The sequence below is a fragment of the Haliotis rubra genome, unplaced genomic scaffold (assembly GCF_003918875.1).
Source record: "Haliotis rubra isolate DU_JTF1 unplaced genomic scaffold, ASM391887v1 Scf188, whole genome shotgun sequence".
NCBI classification, from domain to species: domain Eukaryota; kingdom Metazoa; phylum Mollusca; class Gastropoda; order Lepetellida; family Haliotidae; genus Haliotis; species Haliotis rubra.
The window spans coordinates 393,786-418,848 of record NW_025765869.1 but is presented as its reverse complement, the minus strand read 5'-3'; the positions used below and the strand labels follow the sequence as shown (position 1 = coordinate 418,848).

The 25,063-nt window shown below is 41.6% G+C and overlaps 1 protein-coding gene across 2 annotated transcripts in view; it reads left to right on the top strand.

The window, feature by feature from the left end:
• The window catches only part of LOC124274130 (probable ATP-dependent RNA helicase DDX10), an 86,104-nt gene that overhangs the window by 55,342 nt on the left and 5,699 nt on the right, over positions 1-25,063 (top strand). For both annotated transcript variants that reach the window (XM_046709452.1, XM_046709453.1), the window contains 8 exons: positions 2,543-2,644; positions 3,564-3,651; positions 4,126-4,214; positions 6,715-7,285; positions 10,151-10,276; positions 17,307-17,465; positions 17,681-17,743; positions 22,191-22,324. In XM_046709452.1, the coding sequence (XP_046565408.1) occupies positions 2,543-2,644; positions 3,564-3,651; positions 4,126-4,214; positions 6,715-7,285; positions 10,151-10,276; positions 17,307-17,465; positions 17,681-17,743; positions 22,191-22,324 (1,332 nt within the window). The remainder of the gene's footprint in view (positions 1-2,542; positions 2,645-3,563; positions 3,652-4,125; positions 4,215-6,714; positions 7,286-10,150; positions 10,277-17,306; positions 17,466-17,680; positions 17,744-22,190; positions 22,325-25,063) is intronic.

Genomic DNA, 25,063 nt, shown 5'->3' with positions numbered 1-25,063 from the left:
GGTCGATGTGCAGGTGTAGTGTAGGTGGTCGATGTGCAGGTGTAGTGTAAGTGGTCGATGTGCAGGTGTAGTGTATGTGGACGATGTGCAGGTGTAGTGTAAGTGGATGATGTACAGGTGTAGTGTGGGTGATCGATGTGCAGGTGTAGTGTAAGTGGATGATTGTGCAGGTGTAGTGTAGGTAGACGATGTGCAGGTGTAGGTGGATAATATACAGGTGTAGTGTAGGTGGTTGATGTGCAGCTGTAGTGTAGGTGAACGATGTGCAGGTGTAGTGTAGGGGGACAATGTGCAGGTGTAGTGTAGGAGGATGATGTGCAGGTGTAGGTGGACGATGTACAGGTGTAGTGTATTTTGGATGACATACAGGTGTAGTGTAAGTGGATGATGTACAGGTGTAATGTAGGTGGACGATGTGCAGGGGTTGTGTAGGTGGACAATGTACAGGTGTGGTGTAGGTGGATGATGTACAGATGCCAGTGATGTACAGATGTATCCAGTGTACAGGTGTAGTGTAGGTGGACGATGTGCAGGTGTAGTGTAGGTGGTCGATTTGCAGGTGTAGTGTAGGTGGACGATGTGCAGGTATAGTGCAGATGGATGATGTGCAGGTGTAGGTGGACGATGTACAGATGTAGTGTAGGTGGACAATGTGCAGGTGTAGTGTAGGTGGACGATGTGCAGGTGTAGTGTAGGTGGACGATGTACAGATGTAGTGTAGGTGGACGATGTACAGGTGTAGTGTAGGTGGATGATGTACAGATGCCAGTGATGTACAGATGTACCCAGTGTACAGGTGTAGTGTAAGTGTGGGCGATGTACAGGTGTACAGGTGTGGGCGTAGTAGGTGGGGTGTAGATGTACAGATGTACAGATGCCAGTAATGTACAGATGTACCCAGTGTACAGGTGTAGTGTAGGTGGACGATGTACAAGTGTAGTGTAGGTGGACAATGTACAGTTGTAGTGTAAGTGGATGATGTACAGGTGTAGTGTAGATGGACGATGTACAGGTGTAGTGTAGATGGACGATGTACAGGTGTAGTGTAGGTGGACGATGTACAGGTGTAGTGTAGGTGGATGATGTACAAGTGTAGTGTAGGTGGACGATGTACAGGTGTAGTGTGGGTGGACGATGTACAGGTGTAGTGTAAGTGGACGATGTACAGGTGTAGTGTAGGTGGATGATGTACAGATGCAGGTGGACAGTGTACAGGTCTAGTGCTAAGTACACGAGTGGTACATGTGTACATTCCCATGCATAATCCTTACGGTCAAAACTTATAACAGACATGGTTGTTTGGGACCAGTTCTAATGCAGAAATGCAGCCCAGGCATCAGGATAAGACCTGTACGTGTCTGAGATGTGTGAAGTTAAAATTGTTAAAATGAAATGGGATGATATGTTATCGATATTCCATCAGTTGAAGAGATCTAACCATCAACCATGTCAATCTTTCTAAACAGAGTATTTTGTGAGATGGTACAGTATATTGTGTGTCCTGATGATCGTGGTGAAATGGTACAGTATATTGTGTGTCCTGATGATCGTGGTGAAATGGTACAGTATATTGTGTGTCCTGATGATCGTGGTGAAATGGTACAGTATATTGTGTGTCCTGATGATTGTGGTGAAATGGTACAGTATGTTGTGTGTCCTGATGATTGTGGTGAAATGGTACAGTATGTTGTGTGTCCTGATGATCGTGGTAAAATGGTACAGTATATTGTGTGTCCTGATGATTGTGGTGAAATGGTACAGTATATTGTGTGTCCTGATGATCGTGGTAAAATGGTACAGTATATTGTGTGTCCTGATGATCGTGGTGAAATGGTACAGTATATTGTGTGTCCTGATGATTGTGGTGAAATGGTACAGTATATTGTGTGTCCTGATGATTGTGGTGAAATGGTACAGTATATTGTGTGTCCTGATGATTGTGGTGAAATGGTACAGTATATTGTGTGTCCTGATGATCGTGGTGAAATGGTACAGTATATTGTGTGTCCTGATGATGCATGGTAAAATGGTACAGTATATTGTGTGTCCTGATGATCGTGGTGAAATGGTACAGTATATTGTGTGTCCTGATGATCGTGGTGAAATGGTACAGTATATTGTGTGTCCTGATGATCGTGGTGAAATGGTACAGTATATTGTGTGTCCTGATGATAGTGGTGAAATAGTACAGTATATTGTGTGTCCTGATGATCGTGGTGAAATGGTACAGTATATTGTGTGTCCTGATGATCGTGGTGAAATGGTACAGTATATTGTGTGTCCTGATGATAGTGGTGAAATAGTACAGTATATTGTGTGTCCTGATGATGCAGTGGTGAAATGGTACAGTATATTGTGTGTCCTGATGATCGTGGTGAAATGGTACAGTATATTGTGTGTCCTGATGATCGTGGTGAAATGGTACAGTATATTGTGTGTCCTGATGATCGTGGTGAAATGGTACAGTATATTGTGTGTCCTGATGATCGTGGTGAAATGGTACAGTATATTGTGTGTCATGGTGACCGTCGTCTTGCTGCAGGTATGAGAGGGATGGTGAGGCGCTGCTAGTGTTGCTGCCGTCAGAAGAGGATGCTATGGTACAGCAGCTCCAGGACAAGAAGATACCCATCAACAAGATCAAGTGAGCTCACTGCACATGTGGACAGAGGATACATTTTCCAGGGAGCTTCTTCCACAATTTCATTAAAGTTCAAGTAATGAAAACATACACACTCTGGCGCAGTGATGACTTAACATAACATCACTATGACAGTACATATTTAGATATCATACTGGCTGCATCGTTTGCTCTCCGCCACCTTCGATTACTGCACATGGAGCCGTACAACCTATGTAAACAAAGGATCGCTACGCCAAATCGAAATAGTGTTACATGTTTTTGGATATTTTCACAGTGAAACTAAACCATTATATTAAAGGATGTTTAGTTAGATGTGTAGACTCGTCAAAAATAAAAGAATAAAAGAAATCTGTACTTTATATTGAATGGACATTGCAAGATGTGACGAATCGTCACATTTTTCTGGCCTGTGGCAGAGGTACTATGCTGGCTTGCCGCATAGAACTCTGGGTAGGAGAGTGGAAAACATAAGCACTGCTACTTCCTGGAGGTTTGCCTCTAGATAGATCCTCCACAAAGATATTGGTGTACAGGTGAACAGTTGTCTAGTACCAGCAGAGGGAAGTATTCATGCCATCTTGTTTACTCAGTGGACTGGAATTGACCTGTTATTTAATATATACCATTTAAAAAAAAGTTCGGGATATTCCATTTTGCGAGCATACCACTAGCCAATGCCAATGTATATGAGAAAAAGTAGTATATATCCATACAGATGAAACATTTTCCAAAGGAATGGAATAAATTGTCACGTTTTCCCTTAATTTCTCTTCATCATCCGTTTCCTCCTTGGCTTCATCAGTTGCATTTTATCAATCTTGTAAATCCAATATTCCCTACCTTTTTTAAATGGTATATTTCTGATAGTGCTTGTTTTAAAGTGAATGTTTGTGTAGAGCTAACAGCGTGTTTGTTGTAGGGTGAATGCCAAGAAGCTGAGCAGTGTGCAGCCCAAGCTGGAGTCCCTGTGTGCTGCTGAACCTGCCCTGAAGGAGATTGCTCAGAGGGTGAGGAGGCAACGATTCTATCTGTGCTGGAGCCTGGGGACTTTGTTGTATCTGCTGACTAACATAATCTACCATTCCTTTGACATCAGTAAATACAGTGGTAGTGACGTAGAGATAGTGTGTAGGCTGGTGATGGATGGCATACTTGTAGACCTGTCTGTGATACAGATGTTGCTGACAGGGGGATAGATGTATGCAACATTACTGTGCTGCTGGCTGGTGTATTACACATGACACACGATGTCACTGCTGTCACGGCTGCTCACAACAACTTGTACATTTACACTGGTTTGTGCTTGAAGAAGCCATTACAACAAGGGCCAAGCTTCAGATTGCAAGTAGTGCAGTTATGTATGATATGAATCCTTTCTGGAAAGTTACATTTGGAAAGTTTTATACATTGATTTGTGAAGGAGAGACTGGGTGTGATTATCATACATAATGCATGATGATTTCAGCAGGATTTTGTTGCAGGCATTTGTGGCGTACTTGCGTGGGGTATTCCTGATGAGCAACAAGGCTGTGTTTGATGTCAGGAAGTTGGACATTGACAAATTTGCCAGGTAAAAATCTAACTATGCATTGTAAAGTTATAATTCCTTCAAATACACTACTTCTATTACATATTAGCTATAACTTCCTGTTCAGGATGAGAATCACACTGTAAAAGTGTATAAATATCTAACAGATGTCCTCTTCACTTTCATCATATTCAGTAGTTGTGAGGAAAGCTCTATAACCTGCAGGAAATCTACAACTGTGCATGTTCAAGCTGGAAAACAACCACTTTTTCCCCATTGTGAATTGTTGTCACATTTCATTGCTGTTAAACTCTATTTCACTTTGTGTAAGAAGGGACATTATAGTAAGAAGGTAGTAAGTAAAACATATTTTGGGAGATAAATCCTGCATGTCCAAGGCCAACGGCTCTTGGTGAAGCAACTATGAACGATCAATACCCTGGTTGCCCATTGTGCAAAACGAAAACTTGTGGCAAATTCAAGATGCAACATATCAAGGAAGAATTTGACACGGTTTCTAACACAAAACATAAGAACTGACTTTTTCAGAAATACAAGGTCATCAGCTAAACAGCCTTGTTCTAATGCTAATATAATTAGGATGGAGGGCAAGGTGAGTCAGCCTGATGTAGGAACTACTGAAGAGAGACACTAGGGAGACGAATCAACGTTGTGAGTGACGATGCTCACTCTTATGGGGAGATCTCTGTCCCACCTGCCCATAAGAAGGAGACATACCTCTCTGGTTTGAAAGAGGCCATTGATGTGTATCCGAGAGCTACAAGACGTTATAGGAATTTATCATATTTATTGAAAATTAAAAAGTGTTTGGCAGACTTCCAGAGTGAGTCAGATCCATTCAAGAGAAGACATGTGCCGTCCAGTCTTGATTCTTTTTGTGCCCTTGGTTCTTTTTCGTCCCCAAGCCAGAATCTCCAACAATCAGCAGCCCTCAAAACGTGGCACAGGTTGAGGCAACCTCAGTTGCACGTGGTTTGTCCAAAGTTTAGCATATCTCAAAATCCTTTGGATCTTGCATGTCTAATGAGGAACATTGATTCAAGACTACCAGTATTGGACACAATGATAACTTTACATCCAGTAGGACGTTGTCTGTTGAAGTATTCAGAAAAATGGGAAGCAATCCCTGATTATTCTATAGGATTAGAATAGCTAGCTGCTGCAAATATGGCACACACAAGGTTCAGGAAATGGGTGCCAGCAGTGCATTAGAATTCCCTTGAATTCTACCCATTATTGTTTCTGTTTCCGAAGAAAATACAAATGAAATGTGCATAATCAATTTCAAAGAACCAAAAAGGATTATCTGATTCAGCCTCAAAATTCAAAATCGGGACAGTCAAGAACTTAGGAATGCATTCAGATAAGGTGATTGGATGATAAGCATAGACTAAGCTTGGTATTACAGAACTCCTCTCTTCATGTTCCTGTTCGTCCACATTACTGTCACTGTGAACACTTTTCAGTCAGTGCTCAGAGGTATCAACTCTATGGTTTTCCTTTTGGCATATCTATCACATATGGTCGTTCACCAGGACTACCCTCCCACACATTGGGTTTAGCTCTTCAAAAGCTAGTAAGAATACATGGCTCCATCAAAACTCCCTACTGGACCATCAGGACAAGTCAGAGAGCTACTTGAGTTTCATCTATATAGGTGCAAAATTCTAGATCAACAAAGGTTTTCTCCAGAGCACAAGACGTGATCTCCAGAGCTCTAGACCAGCCCATCAGGTCTAGTATTTGATGGATATCATGCCAAGAATCACATCCCTCCAGGATCTAACATTCTGAGGCAGGCTACAGATATGTTCCTTACTTACAAAGCTTGATAAACACTACCTCAGAGCCAGATGTACTAACTCTGCTGCTACAGGCTCAAAACTATTGCTCTGTATGATTCCAAGAATGTCGCCTCAGGAATTAGTCCCTCCCACCTCCTGAGTGTATTTGCATCTAGTTGATGAGACCTTTGGGATGTAAGAAGTGATGATATCCTGCCTCAAGCTGGGGCAGTTGTATTTCCTGTGGAGTTTTCCTCACAGCTTTTAGGTATGTTGCTAGGTATAAGGATGAACACTGCAAACAAAGATATGGTGTGATTGCCTGCCTAAACAGGAATTTATGACCTCATGTAAAAAGGTTGTATCCTTCAAATTTTACACAATGATAATTTCTTCCTGTTTGAAATACTTTAACATTTAGCAAAACTTCCAGTTTTGGCTAAACCGATTTACTCATTTTCCTGACAGTGATTTCCTTGAGTTTGTCTCTCCTGACTGCCATGAGTTCATTTTGCTGTTTGGAACTGTTTCCTGAATGAACAGATATTTTGGAATTCATTAAATGTGCTATACCTCACCATAGTGAGCACACATTCAGACGCTTCCGTGTCAGGCTGTACACACATCACCTACTCCTGATGTTGTGTTGATGGATTCTTATGGAGTAGTCCCTTAAAGCAAGCATTCTTATAAGTTAGTGATTTGTGAGAGTTACAACAAGTATTCTTTTGCTTCAGATCACTGGGCTTGGCTGTTGTGCCACGGGTGAGATTCTTGCAGCGGGATGAGAAGCGGCGCCAGGACCGACTTCAAGACCAGCGACAGGAAATGCAGGACACAAGCACCAAAGTGTTGGTGAGGGCAACACATGCTGCCACTGACACATCAGGAAGGAAGGGGAGTCCCGGGGACACATCATCCAGTGCTTCATCAGAGGACGAGGGCGATCTGCAGCAGATAATCCAAAGGAAGTTTAATGAGTCATCCTCCAGCTCACAAGGAAATAAACATGCTTTGAAATCTTTGATAAGTGAGAGGACTTCTGATTCATCTGAAAGTGAGGATCCTGAAACAGGCAAAGATGAAAGTGATGACAGTGATGTTGACTCGAATTCTGATGATGATTCAGTGGAAGGAAGTGATGACAGTAGTGCCGAGTCAGAGACCAACAGGACCAACATGAATTCTCTAGTCAGGCCTCAGAACACCGATCGTAGTGTTCCTTTCATATTTGACGTCCACGATGATGAGGACCTGTTTAAAGTGAAACGTACAATACACTTGGAGGAAGACGATAGTGAGGATGAGGTACCACCATATGTTTGGTTATACTTGGGCTTCAACAATATCCATAGATATGTTTCTTGATAAGAAAACTACAGTAACCTGGCATTTCTTGTCTCTTCAAACAGTTGAACAGAAGTCTGGTGATCAGATGTACTTGCATGTTGTATGTGTGTGATGGCTGTCAGGGGCAGGGCGATGTGTAGCATGTCTCCAGTAGTGATCAGATAAACTTGTAGACCTGTGATGGAAACTGTGAGGGTTGGGTGACATCTTATATCTCCCATCATCAGTAGTGATCAGATATACTTGTAGACCTGTAATGGAAACTGAGGGGTTGGGTGACATCTTATATCTTCCATCATCAGTAGTGATCAGATATACTTGTAGACCTGTGATGGAAACTGAGGGTTTGGGTGACATCTTATATCTCCCATCATCAGTAGTGATCAGATAAACTTGTAGACCTGTGATGGAAACTGAGGGTTTGGGTGACATCTTATATCTCCCATCATCAGTAGTGATCAGATATACTTGTAGACCTGTGATGGAAACTAAGGGGTTGGGTGACATCTTATATCTCCCATCATCAGTAGTGATCAGATATACTTGTAGACTTGTGATGGAAACTGAGGGGTTGGGTGACATCTTATATCTTCCATCATCAGTAGTGATCAGATATACTTGTAGACCTGTGATGGAAACTGAGGGTTTGGGTGACATCTTATATCTCCCATCATCAGTAGTGATCAGATATACTTGTAGACCTGTGATGGAAACTGAGGGTTTGGGTGACATCTTATATCTCCCATCATCAGTAGTGATCAGATAAACTTGTAGACCTGTGATGGAAACTGAGGGTTGGGTGACATCTTATATCTCCCATCATCAGTAGTGATCAGATATACTTGTAGACCTGTGATGGAAACTGAGGGTTTGGGTGACATCTTATATCTCCCATCATCAGTAGTGATCAGATAAACTTGTAGACCTGTGATGGAAACTGAGGGTTTGGGTGACATCTTATATCTCCCATCATCAGTAGTGATCAGATATACTTGTAGACCTGTGATGGAAACTGAGGGGTTGGGTGACATCTTATATCTCCCATCATCAGTAGTGATCAGATAAACTTGTAGACCTGTGATGGAAACTGAGGGTTGGGTGACATCTTATATCTCCCATCATCAGTAGTGATCAGATAAACTTGTAGACCTGTGATGGAAGCTGAGGGGTTGGGTGACATCTTATATCTCCCATCATCAGTAGTGATCAGATAAACTTGTAGACCTGTGATGGAAACTGAGGGTTTGGGTGACATCTTATATCTCCCATCATCAGTAGTGATCAGATAAACTTGTAGACCTGTGATGGAAACTGAGGGTTTGGGTGACATCTTATATCTCCCATCATCAGTAGTGATCAGATATACTTGTAGACCTGTGATGGAAACTGAGGGTTTGGGTGACATCTTATATCTCCCATCATCAGTAGTGATCAGATAAACTTGTAGACCTGTGATGGAAACTGAGGGTTTGGGTGACATCTTATATCTCCCATCATCAGTAGTGATCAGATATACTTGTAGACCTGTGATGGAAACTGAGGGTTTGGGTGACATCTTATATCTCCCATCATCAGTAGTGATCAGATATACTTGTAGACCTGTGATGGAAACTGAGGGTTTGGGTGACATCTTATATCTTCCATCATCAGTAGTGATCAGATATACTTGTAGACCTGTGATGGAAACTGAGGGTTTGGGTGACATCTTATATCTCCCATCATCAGTAGTGATCAGATAAACTTGTAGACCTGTGATGGAAACTGAGGGTTTGGGTGACATCTTATATCTCCCATCATCAGTAGTGATCAGATAAACTTGTAGACCTGTGATGGAAACTGAGGGTTTGGGTGACATCTTATATCTCCCATCATCAGTAGTGATCAGATAAACTTGTAGACCTGTGATGGAAACTGAGGGCTTAGGTGACATCTTATATCTCCCATCATCAGTAGTGATCAGATAAACTTGTAGACCTGTGATGGAAACTGAGGGTTTGGGTGACATCTTATATCTCCCATCATCAGTAGTGATCAGATATACTTGTAGACCTGTGATGGAAACTGAGGGTTTGGGTGACATCTTATATCTCCCATCATCAGTAGTGATCAGATATACTTGTAGACCTGTGATGGAAACTGAGGGTTTGGGTGACATCTTATATCTCCCATCATCAGTAGTGATCAGATATACTTGTAGACCTGTGATGGAAACTGAGGGTTTGGGTGACATCTTATATCTCCCATCATCAGTAGTGATCAGATATACTTGTAGACCTGTGATGGAAACTGAGGGTTTGGGTGACATCTTATATCTCCCATCATCAGTAGTGATCAGATATACTTGTAGACCTGTGATGGAAACTGAGGGTTTGGGTGACATCTTATATCTCCCATCATCAGTAGTGATCAGATAAACTTGTAGACCTGTGATGGAAACTGAGGGTTTGGGTGACATCTTATATCTCCCATCATCAGTAGTGATCAGATAAACTTGTAGACCTGTGATGGAAACTGAGGCTTAGGTGACATCTTATATCTCCCATCATCAGTAGTGATCAGATAAACTTGTAGACCTGTGATGGAAACTGAGGGTTTGGGTGACATCTTATATCTCCCATCATCAGTAGTGATCAGATATACTTGTAGACCTGTGATGGAAACTGAGGGTTTGGGTGACATCTTATATCTCCCATCATCAGTAGTGATCAGATAAACTTGTAGACTTGTGATGGAAACTGTGAGGGTTGGGTGACATCTTATATCTCCCATCATCAGTAGTGATCAATTACTAGTGCTAAGTTTTCATGTTCTGTCTGTTATCAGATGGAGAAGAGGAAGAAAGAAAGTATTGTCAAGAAGAAGCCGACAACAAAAGCAACAACTGTGAAGAAACTGCTTAAGAAAAACATCCAGCTTAATACCAAGATCAAGTTTGATGACACAGGGGAGGTAATCTAACTATATTTCCTTATCCTGACTCATGCCAAATGCTTGTCTCCTTCTTGCGAATGATAGTGGAACACTTGAAATCCCTTGAAGTTCCCTTCTAAAAGGGGATGTAAAATCATCACTCACCCACGAGTAGTCTCCATTGCCTCCTTTGGCGCCCTTTTGTGTCACATGACCAGCCATGTTTGTCACTCTCTCCTTCTTCGCCCTTGAGGATGGTTGTGAGAGCACCTGGGTCCTTATACGCCACATACCCTTTTCTCTTTTGGACCTTTAGATCAAAATTATTGCTGTATATGGTTTTTAGGATTGTATACTACTATTTGGTTCGAAATTTGATCTAAATTATTCGTTGTTTGACATGTTTTTCATCGTGTTTACATTTGATGAAAACTTGTATTCGTTGTAGGTACCGGCTGTCTGCGGCTGACCCACATTTATTATGTCCTGATTGCACTACTTCATGTTCTTTCAGCTCTCGCTGTAAACATTGTCTGAATTTAACCACTTTTGAATTTAATAACTACCTTTTTCCATTCATAGACATGCATAGGACTGGGTAAGAAGGTATTCACAAGTCATGTCTAAATCGAGTGATTACGCAGATAACTGTGTGTTTAATTACTGCTGCCGATGTTCATAATTCCAGTGAATTGCCAAGCGTTTTATGGGGGCAGGTTGCTGTTCCAGTGATGTACTCTGGAGCCAATAAGAGATCGTCGTCAACGGAGCTGACCTCTTCGCAGACGAAGAAGACTAGATCATCTTCAACACAGAAGAAGAAGGCTACTACCCCTAAGACTTCGTCGAAGTCTCTACACAGCTCTACGCAGAAGACGAGATTCTTCTCTGCCGAGATTGTACCTCCGGAAGAAGCAGACGTGTATGATGATTCCCCCCCATCTCATACCTGAAGTCACAGTCGTCAGCAAGAAGACGAAGCCTGCTTCTACAGCTACATCGGCAACTTTATCAGCGCAGACATTGACAGAAGACCTTCTATCAACGCAGACATCGGGTACCAGAGATAGCAGCAGCGTCAACTCTTCACAAGTGCAGCGTGCCTTGGAAGACACCTCATCGTTGTCAGAAGCATCATCATCCCTGCAGCAATCTCTTCAGACATCGCAGAACTTCAACCCAGGACTGTTCATGCAACAGTTTACAGACCCGATGATGTTGATGATGGAACGTCGCTTCGCGCAGGAGAAAGCTGCTATGAAGACCACTACGATGACTACTAGCCAAGATTCAGCAGTCTCTCCAACACACTTGGAAGAAGAGGGCAGCCTTCGTAAAGGCTCACGCACCCGACGATCTTCCCCATCTGAAGTTAGGAGCCTGGACAACGCTACTAACGTCAGCTCAGCCTTAGACGTCTCTGAAGGAGCCGCTAAAAATTCTCCACGCAGAAGCAGATCGCAGCGTTCTCCTGAGCCCTACAGACGTCGTAGATACGGGTCGTCATCACCATCGGACTCAGACGCACGGACTCGGGATCGCTCACCTGCGCACAGTTCGTCATACAGATCTTCACGTTGTCGTGGATCGTCAGATCGGGAGATGTCTAAATCAGATGAAGAAGGTGAAGTCATATTCTCCGATGCGGAAGTAACCTCATGGATTGCTAATGGCCTGGACCTAGCATCACCTTCCAAGGACACAGACGAAGTGTTTACATACAAGATGTCCAACGATGATTTCGACACACTCACCTTTCCACCTATCGACCCGATCCCCAAGTACCGGGACCATCTCATCTCAACCTTTGATAAGGCTACCAAGTTCCAGAACCAGCATATCCCGACATCCAACGCCAGGAGATTCCCCTTACATCACATGGAACCCTTCCTGAAGGCACCAGAGATTGATGAGGACTACAAGATCATCAACGACTCCCGCTATAGAACTTACAAGATAGAGGACAAGAGGCTAGCGCAACTGGATACGACTACTAGACGTACCTTCTTCGGACTAGCCAGGTCTAGGGCTATCAACGAAGCACTCATCTCGAAGTTCAAGAACTCTACCGCCGAAGACGACCAGATGATATATTCTGCTCTACTGACTCAGAAAAAGGACCACCAGTTTATATCAGAGCATCTAGCATCCACATCAGCGGGCCTGACTCTCCTGAGGAGGCAAGGATTATTGTCATCGTGCACCTGGAGTGAGCGGTTCACCAAGTCCTTATGCAGAGTCCCATGGTCAGCATCATCCATCTTCGGAGGAGGAATTGAAGAAGTCGCCAAAGAGGTTACACACGAATCAAGGGAAGTCATGATGATAAAGTCCATAGATACCTTGGCAAATGTGGTTTCGCCAGACGTCCCAACGCTACTCCAACAAATCCAAGTTTGCAGGAGTCCAGAGAGCCAGAGAAAAGAAGTATTCCAACTCAAGAGGAGGAAGAGGTTCTTTTCGTCGCCCAACCGGAGCCCCCAGAAGCAACCCCGGAAGATACAGTTGGATGCCACCCCGCCGCTTACAAGCAACCCGCTGCCCTTCAACTACGCAGCCGACCAGACATAGAAACTGGACGACGCAATCAAGACTCTACTCGACAAAGATGCAGTAGAAGAGATAAATCAAGATCTCATCACGCCCAGTTTTTATTCCCCAAATTTTCTAGTAGTGAAGAAGAATCTAAGGAGAAGTTTCAGCTCATCTACAACATGAGGAAGTTCAACCAGGATTATCTCCGCAGACTAGCAAAATTCAAGATGATACATCCATCAGACTACCTCGCCGGCATAGATCTACAAGATGCGTACCTACAAATCTCAATACATCCAGATTCAAGAAAATACCTAAGATTCCTTTTCAATGGACATCACTTCCAGTGGAAGGTTCTACCGTTTGGAATATCGTCGGTTGTTTACTCGAGTGACCAAGCCCATCATCACATATCTACATCGTCGAGGTCTACGCAGTGCTTTTTACCTGGATGACGGAATTCAAGTTCATCAAGATCCCAGTCAACTCAGACTGCAACTAGACTTCACCATCAGGCTTCTCACTCAGTTAGGATGGCTGGTAAATCTCCTCAAGTCGGAACTGGAGCCGAAACAGGATCTTCAATTTCTAGGAATACCACCCACGCCGGTGAATCGCATAGTCGTCCCAGAGGATTGTTGGGTCAAGATACAACATATGATTTCTCAAGCAATGCTCTCGCCGTTGACACTACGTACTTGGCAAAACATGCTCGGTCTACTCACCTCAGCTCAAGACATGACTCACAGAGGGAGATTACAGCTGCGCCCACTACAAATATTTGTAAACGCCCATCTCGACAATCTGGATCCACTGATACTACCTGACAGACTGAAACCATACCTCCTATGGTGGACTTAGAAGTCGAATGTTTGTGGAGGAACTTTTTTTTGTCAGAGCCGGTTTGCAACACTCATCTCTACGTGGATGCCTCCCTACAAGGATTGGGTGCCCACCTCGACAACGAAGTGGCAGCAGAGAAGTGGTCGAGTCAGAGTCTGCACATCAACCTATTGGAGATGAAAGCAGTGATCAACGCTTCACAACACTGGTCCAGTGTACTAAAGAACGCAAGACTCACGGTCCACACGGACAACTTCACAGTAGCGTTCTACATCAACAAACAAGGATCAACAAGTCTGCTACAACTCAGCTTTCTCCTGTTCAGCATCGTCGTCGACCTGAACATCTACATGAAGGCATGCCACATTCCAGGAGCAAAGAATGTCATAGCAGACGCCCTATCTCGTCCACTACAACCATCCCCGACGGAAAGGATGTTACACCCAGAAGTGTTCCCCGGTTCGTCATACAGACAATAGGATCTCCACTGATAGACCTGTTTGCAACAAAGTTCAACAAGCAACTACCAACATTCGTCTCACCGATTCCGGATCCTCAGGCATGGGCAACAGACGCTTTAAGCATCTCATGGGAAGGACTAAACTAATTACCACAAGTAATACAGAAAATCAAGCAGACGACAACGTTGCAACTGATTTTGGTCGCGCCCTATTGGCCAGCGAGGGTATGGTTTCCCGTCTTCATACAAGAACTCGGAAGTCCAACCCTGAAACTACCAGGGTGGTCGAACCTGCTCGTCCATCCACACACCAAGCAAGCTCACGGGAATCCAGCATTGTTCCAGCTACACGCGTGGAGCGTATCAAAGCTTGCCTGAAGACTAGAGGGTACTCCGCCAGAGCAGCGAAAGCAGTGACACTAGCTCAACGCAGATCAACTCGCAACTTGTATGACGCCAAGTGGCAGAGATTTGAACAGTATGCAACAAGGAAAGGCTTTACAGCAGTAAAAGCAACCCATCCTCAAGTGTCATTTGCGACAGACGAGACACTTAAAAGGTTCAACACTCTCAACGTACCTGGCTGCTCTCAGCACAGTTATCACCATGAAGACGGGTGTCAAGCTGACCAAAGTACCAGAGATACTGGCACTACTACGCTCGTTCAAGTTAGAAGACCAACAAAAGAAATTCAAGGCTCCTGCCTGGGATCTCAACATAGTTCTACAACATCTCACCAGTGACGCCTACGAGCCTCTAGAATGGACATCCTTTGAACTACTGACACAGAAAACGCTGTTCCTGATCGCCCTAGCAACAGCAGCAAGGATGTCAGAAATACATGCTCTGGACTTTATCGAACACGATTTGAATCAAGACATCTTGACATCGTACATCTAGGACTGAGATGGGTTTTTATTGCCAAGAACCAACTGCCCGGCCAGCCTGCTAGACAGTTCCACATCCCAGCACTCTCTACAGTCCTTGGGCCACAGGATACACAGGATTTATCCTTATGCCCTGTCAGAGCACTAAAAGTCTACCTACAAAGGACAAAAACAAGGAGACGAAAATTCAAGCGCCTATTCATCCCCTTATCCACTTAGACGCCCACGTAAGTCTCACGGACAACGATTTTGATATGGATGAGAGCCGTCATACTAAGGGCCTACAAAGCAGCAGGACTTGAGCCTCCATGAGGCCTCCAATCCCCACAAAGTCAGAGCCTTGGCATCTACACTTGCTCTGCATGGAAACTGCTCGATTACAACAATAATGGAGGACTGCTTTTGGAAATCGGACAACAGTGTTTGCCAACCACTACTTCAGAGACATTGCCACCGAAGACGTCTCAGGCATTCACCAGTTTGGGCCACTTGTTGTAGCACAACAACTAACGGTTCCACAAAGGCGCTGAGAAAAATCTCACCCTTTTATCACGTGACTTGTGAAAACCAACGCTCTGGAGAGCAAATGGTTAAAGTCCATGCACACGTCTAGGACAGGCTAGCATGAGTGATAGACCCTGTACTTGTCTAGGACATACTCGTACATGAAGAAGGGTCGCATCTCCACTTGATGCGCGCATCAAGAGATGGAGTTGCAATAGATAACTTATTGAACTTTAGTACAGTCGTGCCCCGTTTATCCGAACCTCAGATATCTGGAAAACTCGACTTCCGAACGAAAATTCCTCAAAACGAATTCACAATGTTGTAAAACTACTCACTTATCCGGAAATCCGGTTTCCGTAACTGGATGGTCATTTTCACATACAAAACGCTAAATTATATGCATTTTTTTTCTTGTATATCCGGATGGCTGAGCACGTGTCAGTATGTTTACACACGCATTTTACCGACATAAAAGAGCGGTCTTTGAGCGTGAGAGGATTAACTACCTGTAATTAGCAAGGTGACACTGAGTTAATTTTGAGTTGTGATTGGTAAGGCTAGACGTCCCCGTTGTTTTTGTAGTGACTTTAATCCGGAAGTGTATGTTAGGTACAGGAACAATGCCAACACGTGGATGACATCAGAACTGTTTCGTGATTGGTTGCCAGCATGTGACAGACAGATGCATGTGCAGGTATGTTCACACGTGTTATTGACTTTACTACTTTATTTGACAAGATGATATTTATGTATGCACTGTTATTTATTGATGTCTTATCAATAAAGGTTTTGTCAGAGGTCTATTATGTTCGTTTCTTTGTATGTGTTTTTACATATGGTCCGTGGTTCAGATATCTGGAAAATCGTTTATCCGGACATTTTCAAGAAAAACACAAAAAACGACTGTATATCTAAAAATCCACACAAAATTGTCAGAAGTTTCGGAAGAAGTCTGACAAGTTCTGGTTTCCCCCCCCCGCGCCCCGACTCATCAGAGGGAAGCTGGAAGAACAGAATCATCAGCAGTGCCGTCATAAGTTCCCATCGGGGTAATACAGGACGTAAATCAACAACCAGTGAATCCAGGAAGTGGCCTGACCCACCACCAATTCCGACGGATTCTGCAAGCATTTAGCATGAGTCAGGATAAGGAAAAATATGTAATTTTCTGACTAAAATTGATATTTTATACTTATCCTGGCTCATGAGGTCAGCCTTCCCAACCTCCCCTCTCAGGGCACTCTGGATTTCCCTGTAAATCCGGGTGTCGGGCATACATATGGAGAGAGTGACAAACATGGCTGGTCATGTGACACAAAAGGGCGCCAAAAGAGGCAAGGGAGACTACTCGTGGGTGAGTGATGATTTTACATCCGCTTTTTAGAAGGGAACTTCAAGGGATTTCAAGTGTTCCACTATCAAGAAGGAGACAAGCATTTGGCATGAGTCAGGATAAGTATAAAATATCAATTTTAGTCAGAAAATTACATTTATTTTCGAATGACATTGTTTTGACTACAGAATATCATGATTTAATTAAGTTACATGTTGAGACACAAAGACTTTGTCGTGAGATCATAAGTTTAGAGCATGCAAGGCATGTGACATTTACCCTCAGAAGTCAGTTATGATCTGAAAAGTGACAGTCACATCAGGAATGATGCATGGTACTGTGAGTGTGGTTTACGGACTATTCCACAGTGAAACAATGGCTGGTTTATTAGATCATTATAGCTACAATCACAGTATTCACGGCCTGTTCCAACTTCATGGGTAATGCATTTACTGAAATTAATCTGTCTGTCTTCTAAATGCTCATGGACTCTTTTTGTTACAGGAAGTTTCTGACATCTACAAAAAGCCTCAGGTGAAAAAGACATTTGAAGATGATGATGACTTGGGGGGAATAAACATTGCTGCAGCTAGACAGAGGTTACAGGAAGAGGACAAGTTTGATAAACAGTTACACCGTGAGAAGGTCAAACTGATGCACAGAGTAAGTAGATCAATAGTTACATCGTAGTTAAGGGAGAAAGCACAGGGTGAGTTAATAAACAGTTACTCTGAGACAAAGTTAAAGGACTAGTTCCCCATTGAATTAATGTAATGAAAATCCTCCCAAAGTAAGACGACCACCTTTGTTGCAATGTCTTGCACCAGTTCTGTGTACTGCTTCCATACTGTTTCACTGATGACATCTCTCAATGACAGGAGGAAAGATTCAAGAAGAAAGATGAGAGACGAAAGAAGAAACAGGCGGCAGAGGAGCTCAGTGTAAGTAGATGCTGCAACTTATGAGATCAGCTGCATGTACCGACAGTGTAAATAGATCAGCTGAATGTACTGACAGTGTAAATAGATCAGCTGTATGTACTGACAGTGTAAATAGCTCAGCTGAATGTACTGACAGTGGAAATAGATCAGCTGAATGTACTGACAGTGGAAATAGATCAGCTGAATGTACTGACAGTGTGACCACCTCCGTGGTGTAGTGGTTAGAGCGTCCGCCCGGAGAGCGGAAGGTCACAGGTTTGATCTCCGACCACGTCATACCAAAAGACGTAAAAATATGGTACTTGTTGGTCCCTGCCTGGCGCTCGGCATTAATGGGTACAACAAGGACTGGTCGGCTCGCAGTCAGTATAATGTGTCTGAGTGGGGTATTCATGCTTCACTGCGGCATGGTATCTCTGTGGGCTAGCACTATAAAACCAGCTTAAGTCTGGGCTAGTACAAGCAGCCGCACATTCACATACACACGCATGCACATCGTCATATGAGCGAAATATTCTCAAGCACGACGTTAAACCCAATTTCACCTCACCTCACCTCACTGACAGTGTAAATAGATCAGCTGAATGTACTGACAGTGTAAATAGATCAGCTGAATGTACTGACAGTGTAAATAGATCAGCTGAATGTACTGACAGTGTAAATAGATCAGCTGCATGTACTGACAGTGTAATTATCTCAGCTGTATGTACTGACAGTGTAAATAGCTCAGCTGCATGTACTGACAGTGTAAATAGATCAGCTGAATGTACTGACAGTATAAATAGGTTAGCTGAATGTACTGACAGTGTAAATAGCTCAGCTGAATATACTGACAGTGTAAATAGCTCAGCTGCATGTACTGACAGTGTAAATAGATCAGCTGCATGTACCGACAGTGTAAATAGATCAGCTGAATGTACTGACAGTGTAAATAGATCAGCTGTATGTACTGACAGTGGAAATAGATCAGCTGAATGTACTGACAGTGGAAATAGATCAGCTGAATGTACTGACAGTGTGACCACCTCCGTGGTGTAGTGGTTAGAGCGTCCGCCCGGAGAGCGGAAGGTCACAGGTTTGATCCCCGACCACGTCATACCAAAAGACGTAAAAATATGGTACTTGTTGGTCCCTGCCTGGCGCTCGGCATTAATGGGTACAACAAGGACTGGTCGGCTCGCAGTCAGTATAATGTGTCTGAGTGGGGTATTCATGCTTCACTGCGGCATGGTATCTCAGTGGGCTAGCACTATAAAACCAGCTTAAGTCTGGGCTAGTACAAGCAGCCGCACATACACATACACACGCATGCACATCGTCATATGAGCGAAATATTCTCAAGCACGACGTTAAACCCAATTTCACCTCACCTCACCTCACTGACAGTGTAAATAGATCAGCTGAATGTACTGACTGTGTAAATAGATCAGCTGAATGTACTGACAGTGTAAATAGATCAGCTGCATGTACTGACAGTGTAATTATCTCAGCTGTATGTACTGACAGTGTAAATAGCTCAGCTGCATGTACTGACAGTGTAAATAGATCAGCTGAATGTACTGACAGTATAAATAGGTTAGCTGAATGTACTGACAGTGTAAATAGCTCAGCTGAATGTACTGACAGTGTAAATAGCTCAGCTGCATGTACTGACAGTGTAAATAGATCAGCTGAATGTACTGACAGTATAAATAGGTTAGCTGAATGTACTGACAGTGTAAATAGATCAACTGTATGTACTGACAGTGTAAATAGCTCAGCTGCATGTACTGACAGTGTAAATAGATCAGCTGAATGTACTGACAGTATAAATAGGTTAGCTGAATGTACTGACAGTGTAAATAGCTCAGCTGAATGTACTGACAGTGTCAATAGCTCAGCTGTGTTTACTGACAGCGTAAATAGATCAGCTGTATGTACTGACAGTGGCAATAGCTAAGGTGCATGTATGGACAGTGTAAATAGATCAGCTATATGTACTGACCGTGGCAGTAGCTCAGCTGCATGTACTGATAGTGTCAATAGCTCAGCTGTGTGTACTGACAGTGTAAATAGATTAGCTGTATGTACTGACAGTGTCAATAGCTCAGCTGCATGTACTGACAGTGTAAATAGATCACCTGTGTTTACTGACAGTGTAAATAGATCAGCTGTGTTTACTGACAGTGTAAATAGCTCAGCTGTATGTACAGACAGTGTAAATAGATCAGCTGTATGTACTGACAGTGTAAATAGCTCAGCTGCATGTACTGACAGTGTAAATAGATCAGCTTACTGTACTGACAGTATAAATAGGTTAGCTGAATGTACTGACAGTGTAAATAGCTCAGCTGAATGTACTGACTGTGTCAATAGCTCAGCTGTGTTTACTGACAGTGTAAATAGATCAGCTGTATGTACTGACCGTGGCAGTAGCTCAGCTGCATGTACTGATAGTGTCAATAGCTCAGCTGTGTGTACTGACAGTGTAAATAGATCAGCTGTATGTACTGACAGTGTCAATAGCTCAGCTGCATGTACTGACAGTGTAGATAGATCAGCTGTGTTTACTGACAGTGTAAATAGATCAGCTGTATGTACAGACAGTGTCAATAGATCAGCTGAATGTACTGACAGTGTCAGTAGCTCAGCTTTGTTTACTGACAGTGTAAATAGATCAGCTGCATGTACTGACAGTGTCAATAGCTCAGCTGTGTGTACTGACAGTGTAAATAGATCAGCTGCATGTACTGACAGTGTCAATAGCTCAGCTGTGTGTACTGACAGTGTAAATAGATCAGCTGCATGTACTGACAGTGTCAATAGCTCAGCTGTGTCTACTGAGAGTGTAAATAGATCAGCTGTGTTTACTGACAGTGTAAATAGATCAGCTGTATGTACTGACAGTGTAAATAGATCAGCTGTATGTACTGACAGTGTAAATAGATCAGCTGTATGTACAGACAGTGTCAATAAATCAGCTGCATGTACTGATAGTGTCAATAGATCAGCTGCATGTACTGATAGTGTCAATAGATCAGCTGCATGTACTGACAGTGTCAATAGATCAGCTGTGTTTACTGACAGTGTAAATAGCTCAGCTGTATGTACTGACAGTGTCAATAGATAAGCTGTGTTTACTGACAGTGTAAATAGATCAGCTGTATGTACTGACAGTATGAATAGGTTAGCTGAATGTACTGATAGTGTCAATAGATCAGCTGTATGTACTGACAGTGTCAATAGATCAGCTGTGTTTACTGACAGTGTAAATAGATCAGCTGTATGTACTGACAGTGTAAATAGATCAGCTGTATGTACAGGCAGTGTCAATAGCTCAGCTGCATGTACCGACAGTGTAAATCGATCAGCTGTGTTTACTGACAGTGTAAATAGATCAGCTGAATGTACTGACAGTGTAAATAGACCAGCTGTATGTACAGACAGTGTAAATAGACCAGCTGTATGTACAGACAGTGTAAATAGATCAGCTGCATGTACTGATAGTGTCAATAGATCAGCTGCATGTACTGACAGTGTAAATAGCTCAGCTGTATGTACTGACAGTGTCAATAGATAAGCTGTGTTTACTGACAGTGTAAATAGATCAGCTGTATGTACTGACAGTATGAATAGGTTAGCTGCATGTACTGACAGTGTCAATAGCTCAGCTGTGTGTACTGAGAGTGTAAATAGATCAGCTGTGTTTACTGACAGTGTAAATAGATCAGCTGTATGTACTGACAGTGTAAATAGATCAGCTGTATGTACTGACAGTGTAAATAGATCAGCTGTATGTACAGACAGTGTCAATAAATCAGCTGCATGTACTGATAGTGTCAATAGATCAGCTGCATGTACTGATAGTGTCAATAGATCAGCTGCATGTACTGACAGTGTCAATAGATCAGCTGTGTTTACTGACAGTGTCAATAGATAAGCTGTGTTTACTGACAGTATAAATAGATCAGCTGTATGTACTGACAGTATAAATAGATCAGCTTATGCTGAATGTAATAGGTTAGCTGTGTACATAGTGTCAATAGATCAGCTGTATGTACTGACAGTGTCAATAGATCAGCTGTGTTTACTGACAGTGTAAATAGATCAGCTGTATGTACTGACAGTGTAAATAGATCAGCTGTATGTACAGGCAGTGTCAATAGCTCAGCTGCATGTACCGACAGTGTAAATCGATCAGCTGTGTTTACTGACAGTGTAAATAGATCAGCTGAATGTACTGACAGTGTAAATAGATAAGCTGAATGTACAGACAGTGTAAATAGACCAGCTGTATGTACAGACAGTGTAAATAGATCAGCTGCATGTACTGATAGTGTCAATAGCTGACAGTAAATAGAACAGCTGTAAGTGGGCTGCATGTCACAATACATGTATGGGAGTACGGTTTTCCCTTCTTGAAACACCTTGTCTTTGTCAGTGCTTCATTGAGACTTGGTTTTTGCAGGATGCTGATGCAGTCTTGGACACGGAAGCAGGTGAATCTGCCATTGACTTCATCCCTGATCCAGACAAGATTTATGGCCCTGGAGGCTTTGATGATGATGGTGATGATGATGATGATGATGATGATGATGACAGGTCTGTACCTTCTTTTGTGAGAAATATAAGTATTCATCTGAGTCTTTTAAACCCTGTTGCATTATAAGAGACCCACATAACCCATATATGCAAACAAACTTTTGTACTTTCAGGATTTCTGCATACTTGTAGACCCGGTTTGAGAGGCGAGTCTCAACCTGGGATGAAAAGTGTATGCTATATAAGTAGTGAGTGCAGCAGACTATAAGGCAGAGTGCCTTGTTGCTAGCATCACACACACGCTCTGCTGAAACTGCAGTGTCCACCCATTAGTCATACGTTCCTCTAGTCAACTGGGTTAAAACAACATATGGTATGGTTGACTGCATCAACAACTACCTTTGTAATACCTTTGTAAAAATGAAGTGGAATGATCCAAGAAACAAAAATACAGCTTCACATCAGTGAACTTTAATAGTCTGTCTTCAGCATAGTATACATGCATAATCTGATCTTGAGCATAGTATTCATACATAATCTGATCTTGAGCATAGTATTCATACATAATCTGATCTTGAGCATAGTATTCATACATAATCTGATCTTGAGCATAGTATTCATACATAATCTGATCTTGAGCATAGTATACATACATAATCTGATCTTGAGCATAGTATACATACATAATCTGATCTTGAGCATAGTATACATACATAATCTAATCTTGAGCATAGTATTCATACATAATCTGATCTTGAGCATAGTACACATACATAATCTGATCTTGAGCATAGTATTCATACATAATCTGATCTTGAGCATAGTATTCATACATAATCTGATCTTGAACATAGTATTCATACATAATCTGATCTTGAACATAGTATTCATACATAATCTGATCTTGAGCATAGTACACATACATAATCTGATCTTGAGCATAGTATTCATGCATAATCTGATCTTGAACATAGTACACATACATAATCTGATCTTGAACATAGCATTCACACATAATCTGATCTTGAGCATAGTATTCATACATAATCTGATCTTGAACATAGTACTCATACATAATCTGATCTTGAGCATAGTATTCATACATAATCTGATCTTGAACATAGTATACATACATAATCTGATCTTGAACATAGTATTCATACATAATCTGATCTTGAGCATAGTATTCATACATAATAATCTGATCTTGAACATAGTATTCATACATAATCTGATCTTGAACATAGTATTCATACATAATCTGATCTTGAACATAGTATTCATACATAATCTGATCTTGAACATAGTATTCATACATATATCTGATCTTGAACATAGTATACATACATAATCTGATCTTGAACATAGTATTCATACATAATCTGATCTTGAGCATAGTATTCATACATAATCTGATCTTGATAGTATTCATACATAATCTGATCTTGAGCATAGTATTCATACATAATCTGATCTTGAGCATAGTATTCATACATAATCTGATCTTGAGCATAGTATACATACATAATCTGATCTTGAGCATAGTATAATAATCTGATCTTGAGCATAGTATACATACATAATCTGATCTTGAGCATAGTATACATACATAATCTGATCTTGAGCATAGTATTCATACATAATCTGATCTTGAGCATAGTATTCATACATAATCTGATCTTGAGCATAGTATTCATACATAATCTGATCTTGAGCATAGTATTCATACATAATCTGATCTTGAACATAGTATTCATACATAATCTGATCTTGAACATAGTATTCATACATAATCTGATCTTGAACATAGTATTCATACATAATCTGATCTTGAACATAGTATACATACATAATTGATCTTGAGCATAGTATTCATACATAATCTGATCTTGAGCATAGTGCACATACATAATCTGATCTTGAGCATGGTATACATACATAATCTAATCTTGAGCATAGTATTCATACATAATCTGATCTTGAACATAGTATTCATACATAATCTGATCTTGAACATAGTATACATACATAATCTGATCTTGAACATAGTATTCATACATAATCTGATCTTGAGCATAGTATTCATACATAATCTGATCTTGAGCATAGTATTCATACATAATCTGATCTTGAGCATAGTATTCATACATAATCTGATCTTGAGCATAGTACACATACATAATCTGATCTTGAGCATAGTATACATACATAATCTGATCTTGAGCATAGTATACATACATAATCTGATCTTGAGCATAGTATACATACATAATCTGATCTTGAGCATAGTATACATACATAATCTGATCTTGAGCATAGTATTCATACATAATCTGATCTTGAGCATAGTATACATACATAATCTGATCTTGAGCATAGTATTCATACATAATCTGATCTTGAGCATAGTATTCATACATAATCTGATCTTGAACATAGTATTCATACATAATCTGATCTTGAACATAGTATTCATACATAATCTGATCTTGAACATAGTATTCATACATAATCTGATCTTGAACATAGTATACATACATAATTGATCTTGAGCATAGTATTCATACATAATCTGATCTTGAGCATAGTACACATACATAATCTGATCTTGAGCATAGTATACATACATAATCTGATCTTGAGCATAGTATTCATACATAATCTGATCTTGAACATAGTATTCATACATAATCTGATGATTGAACATAGTATACATACATAATCTGATCTTGAACATAGTATTCATACATAATCTGATCTTGAGCATAGTATTCATACATAATCTGATCTTGAGCATAG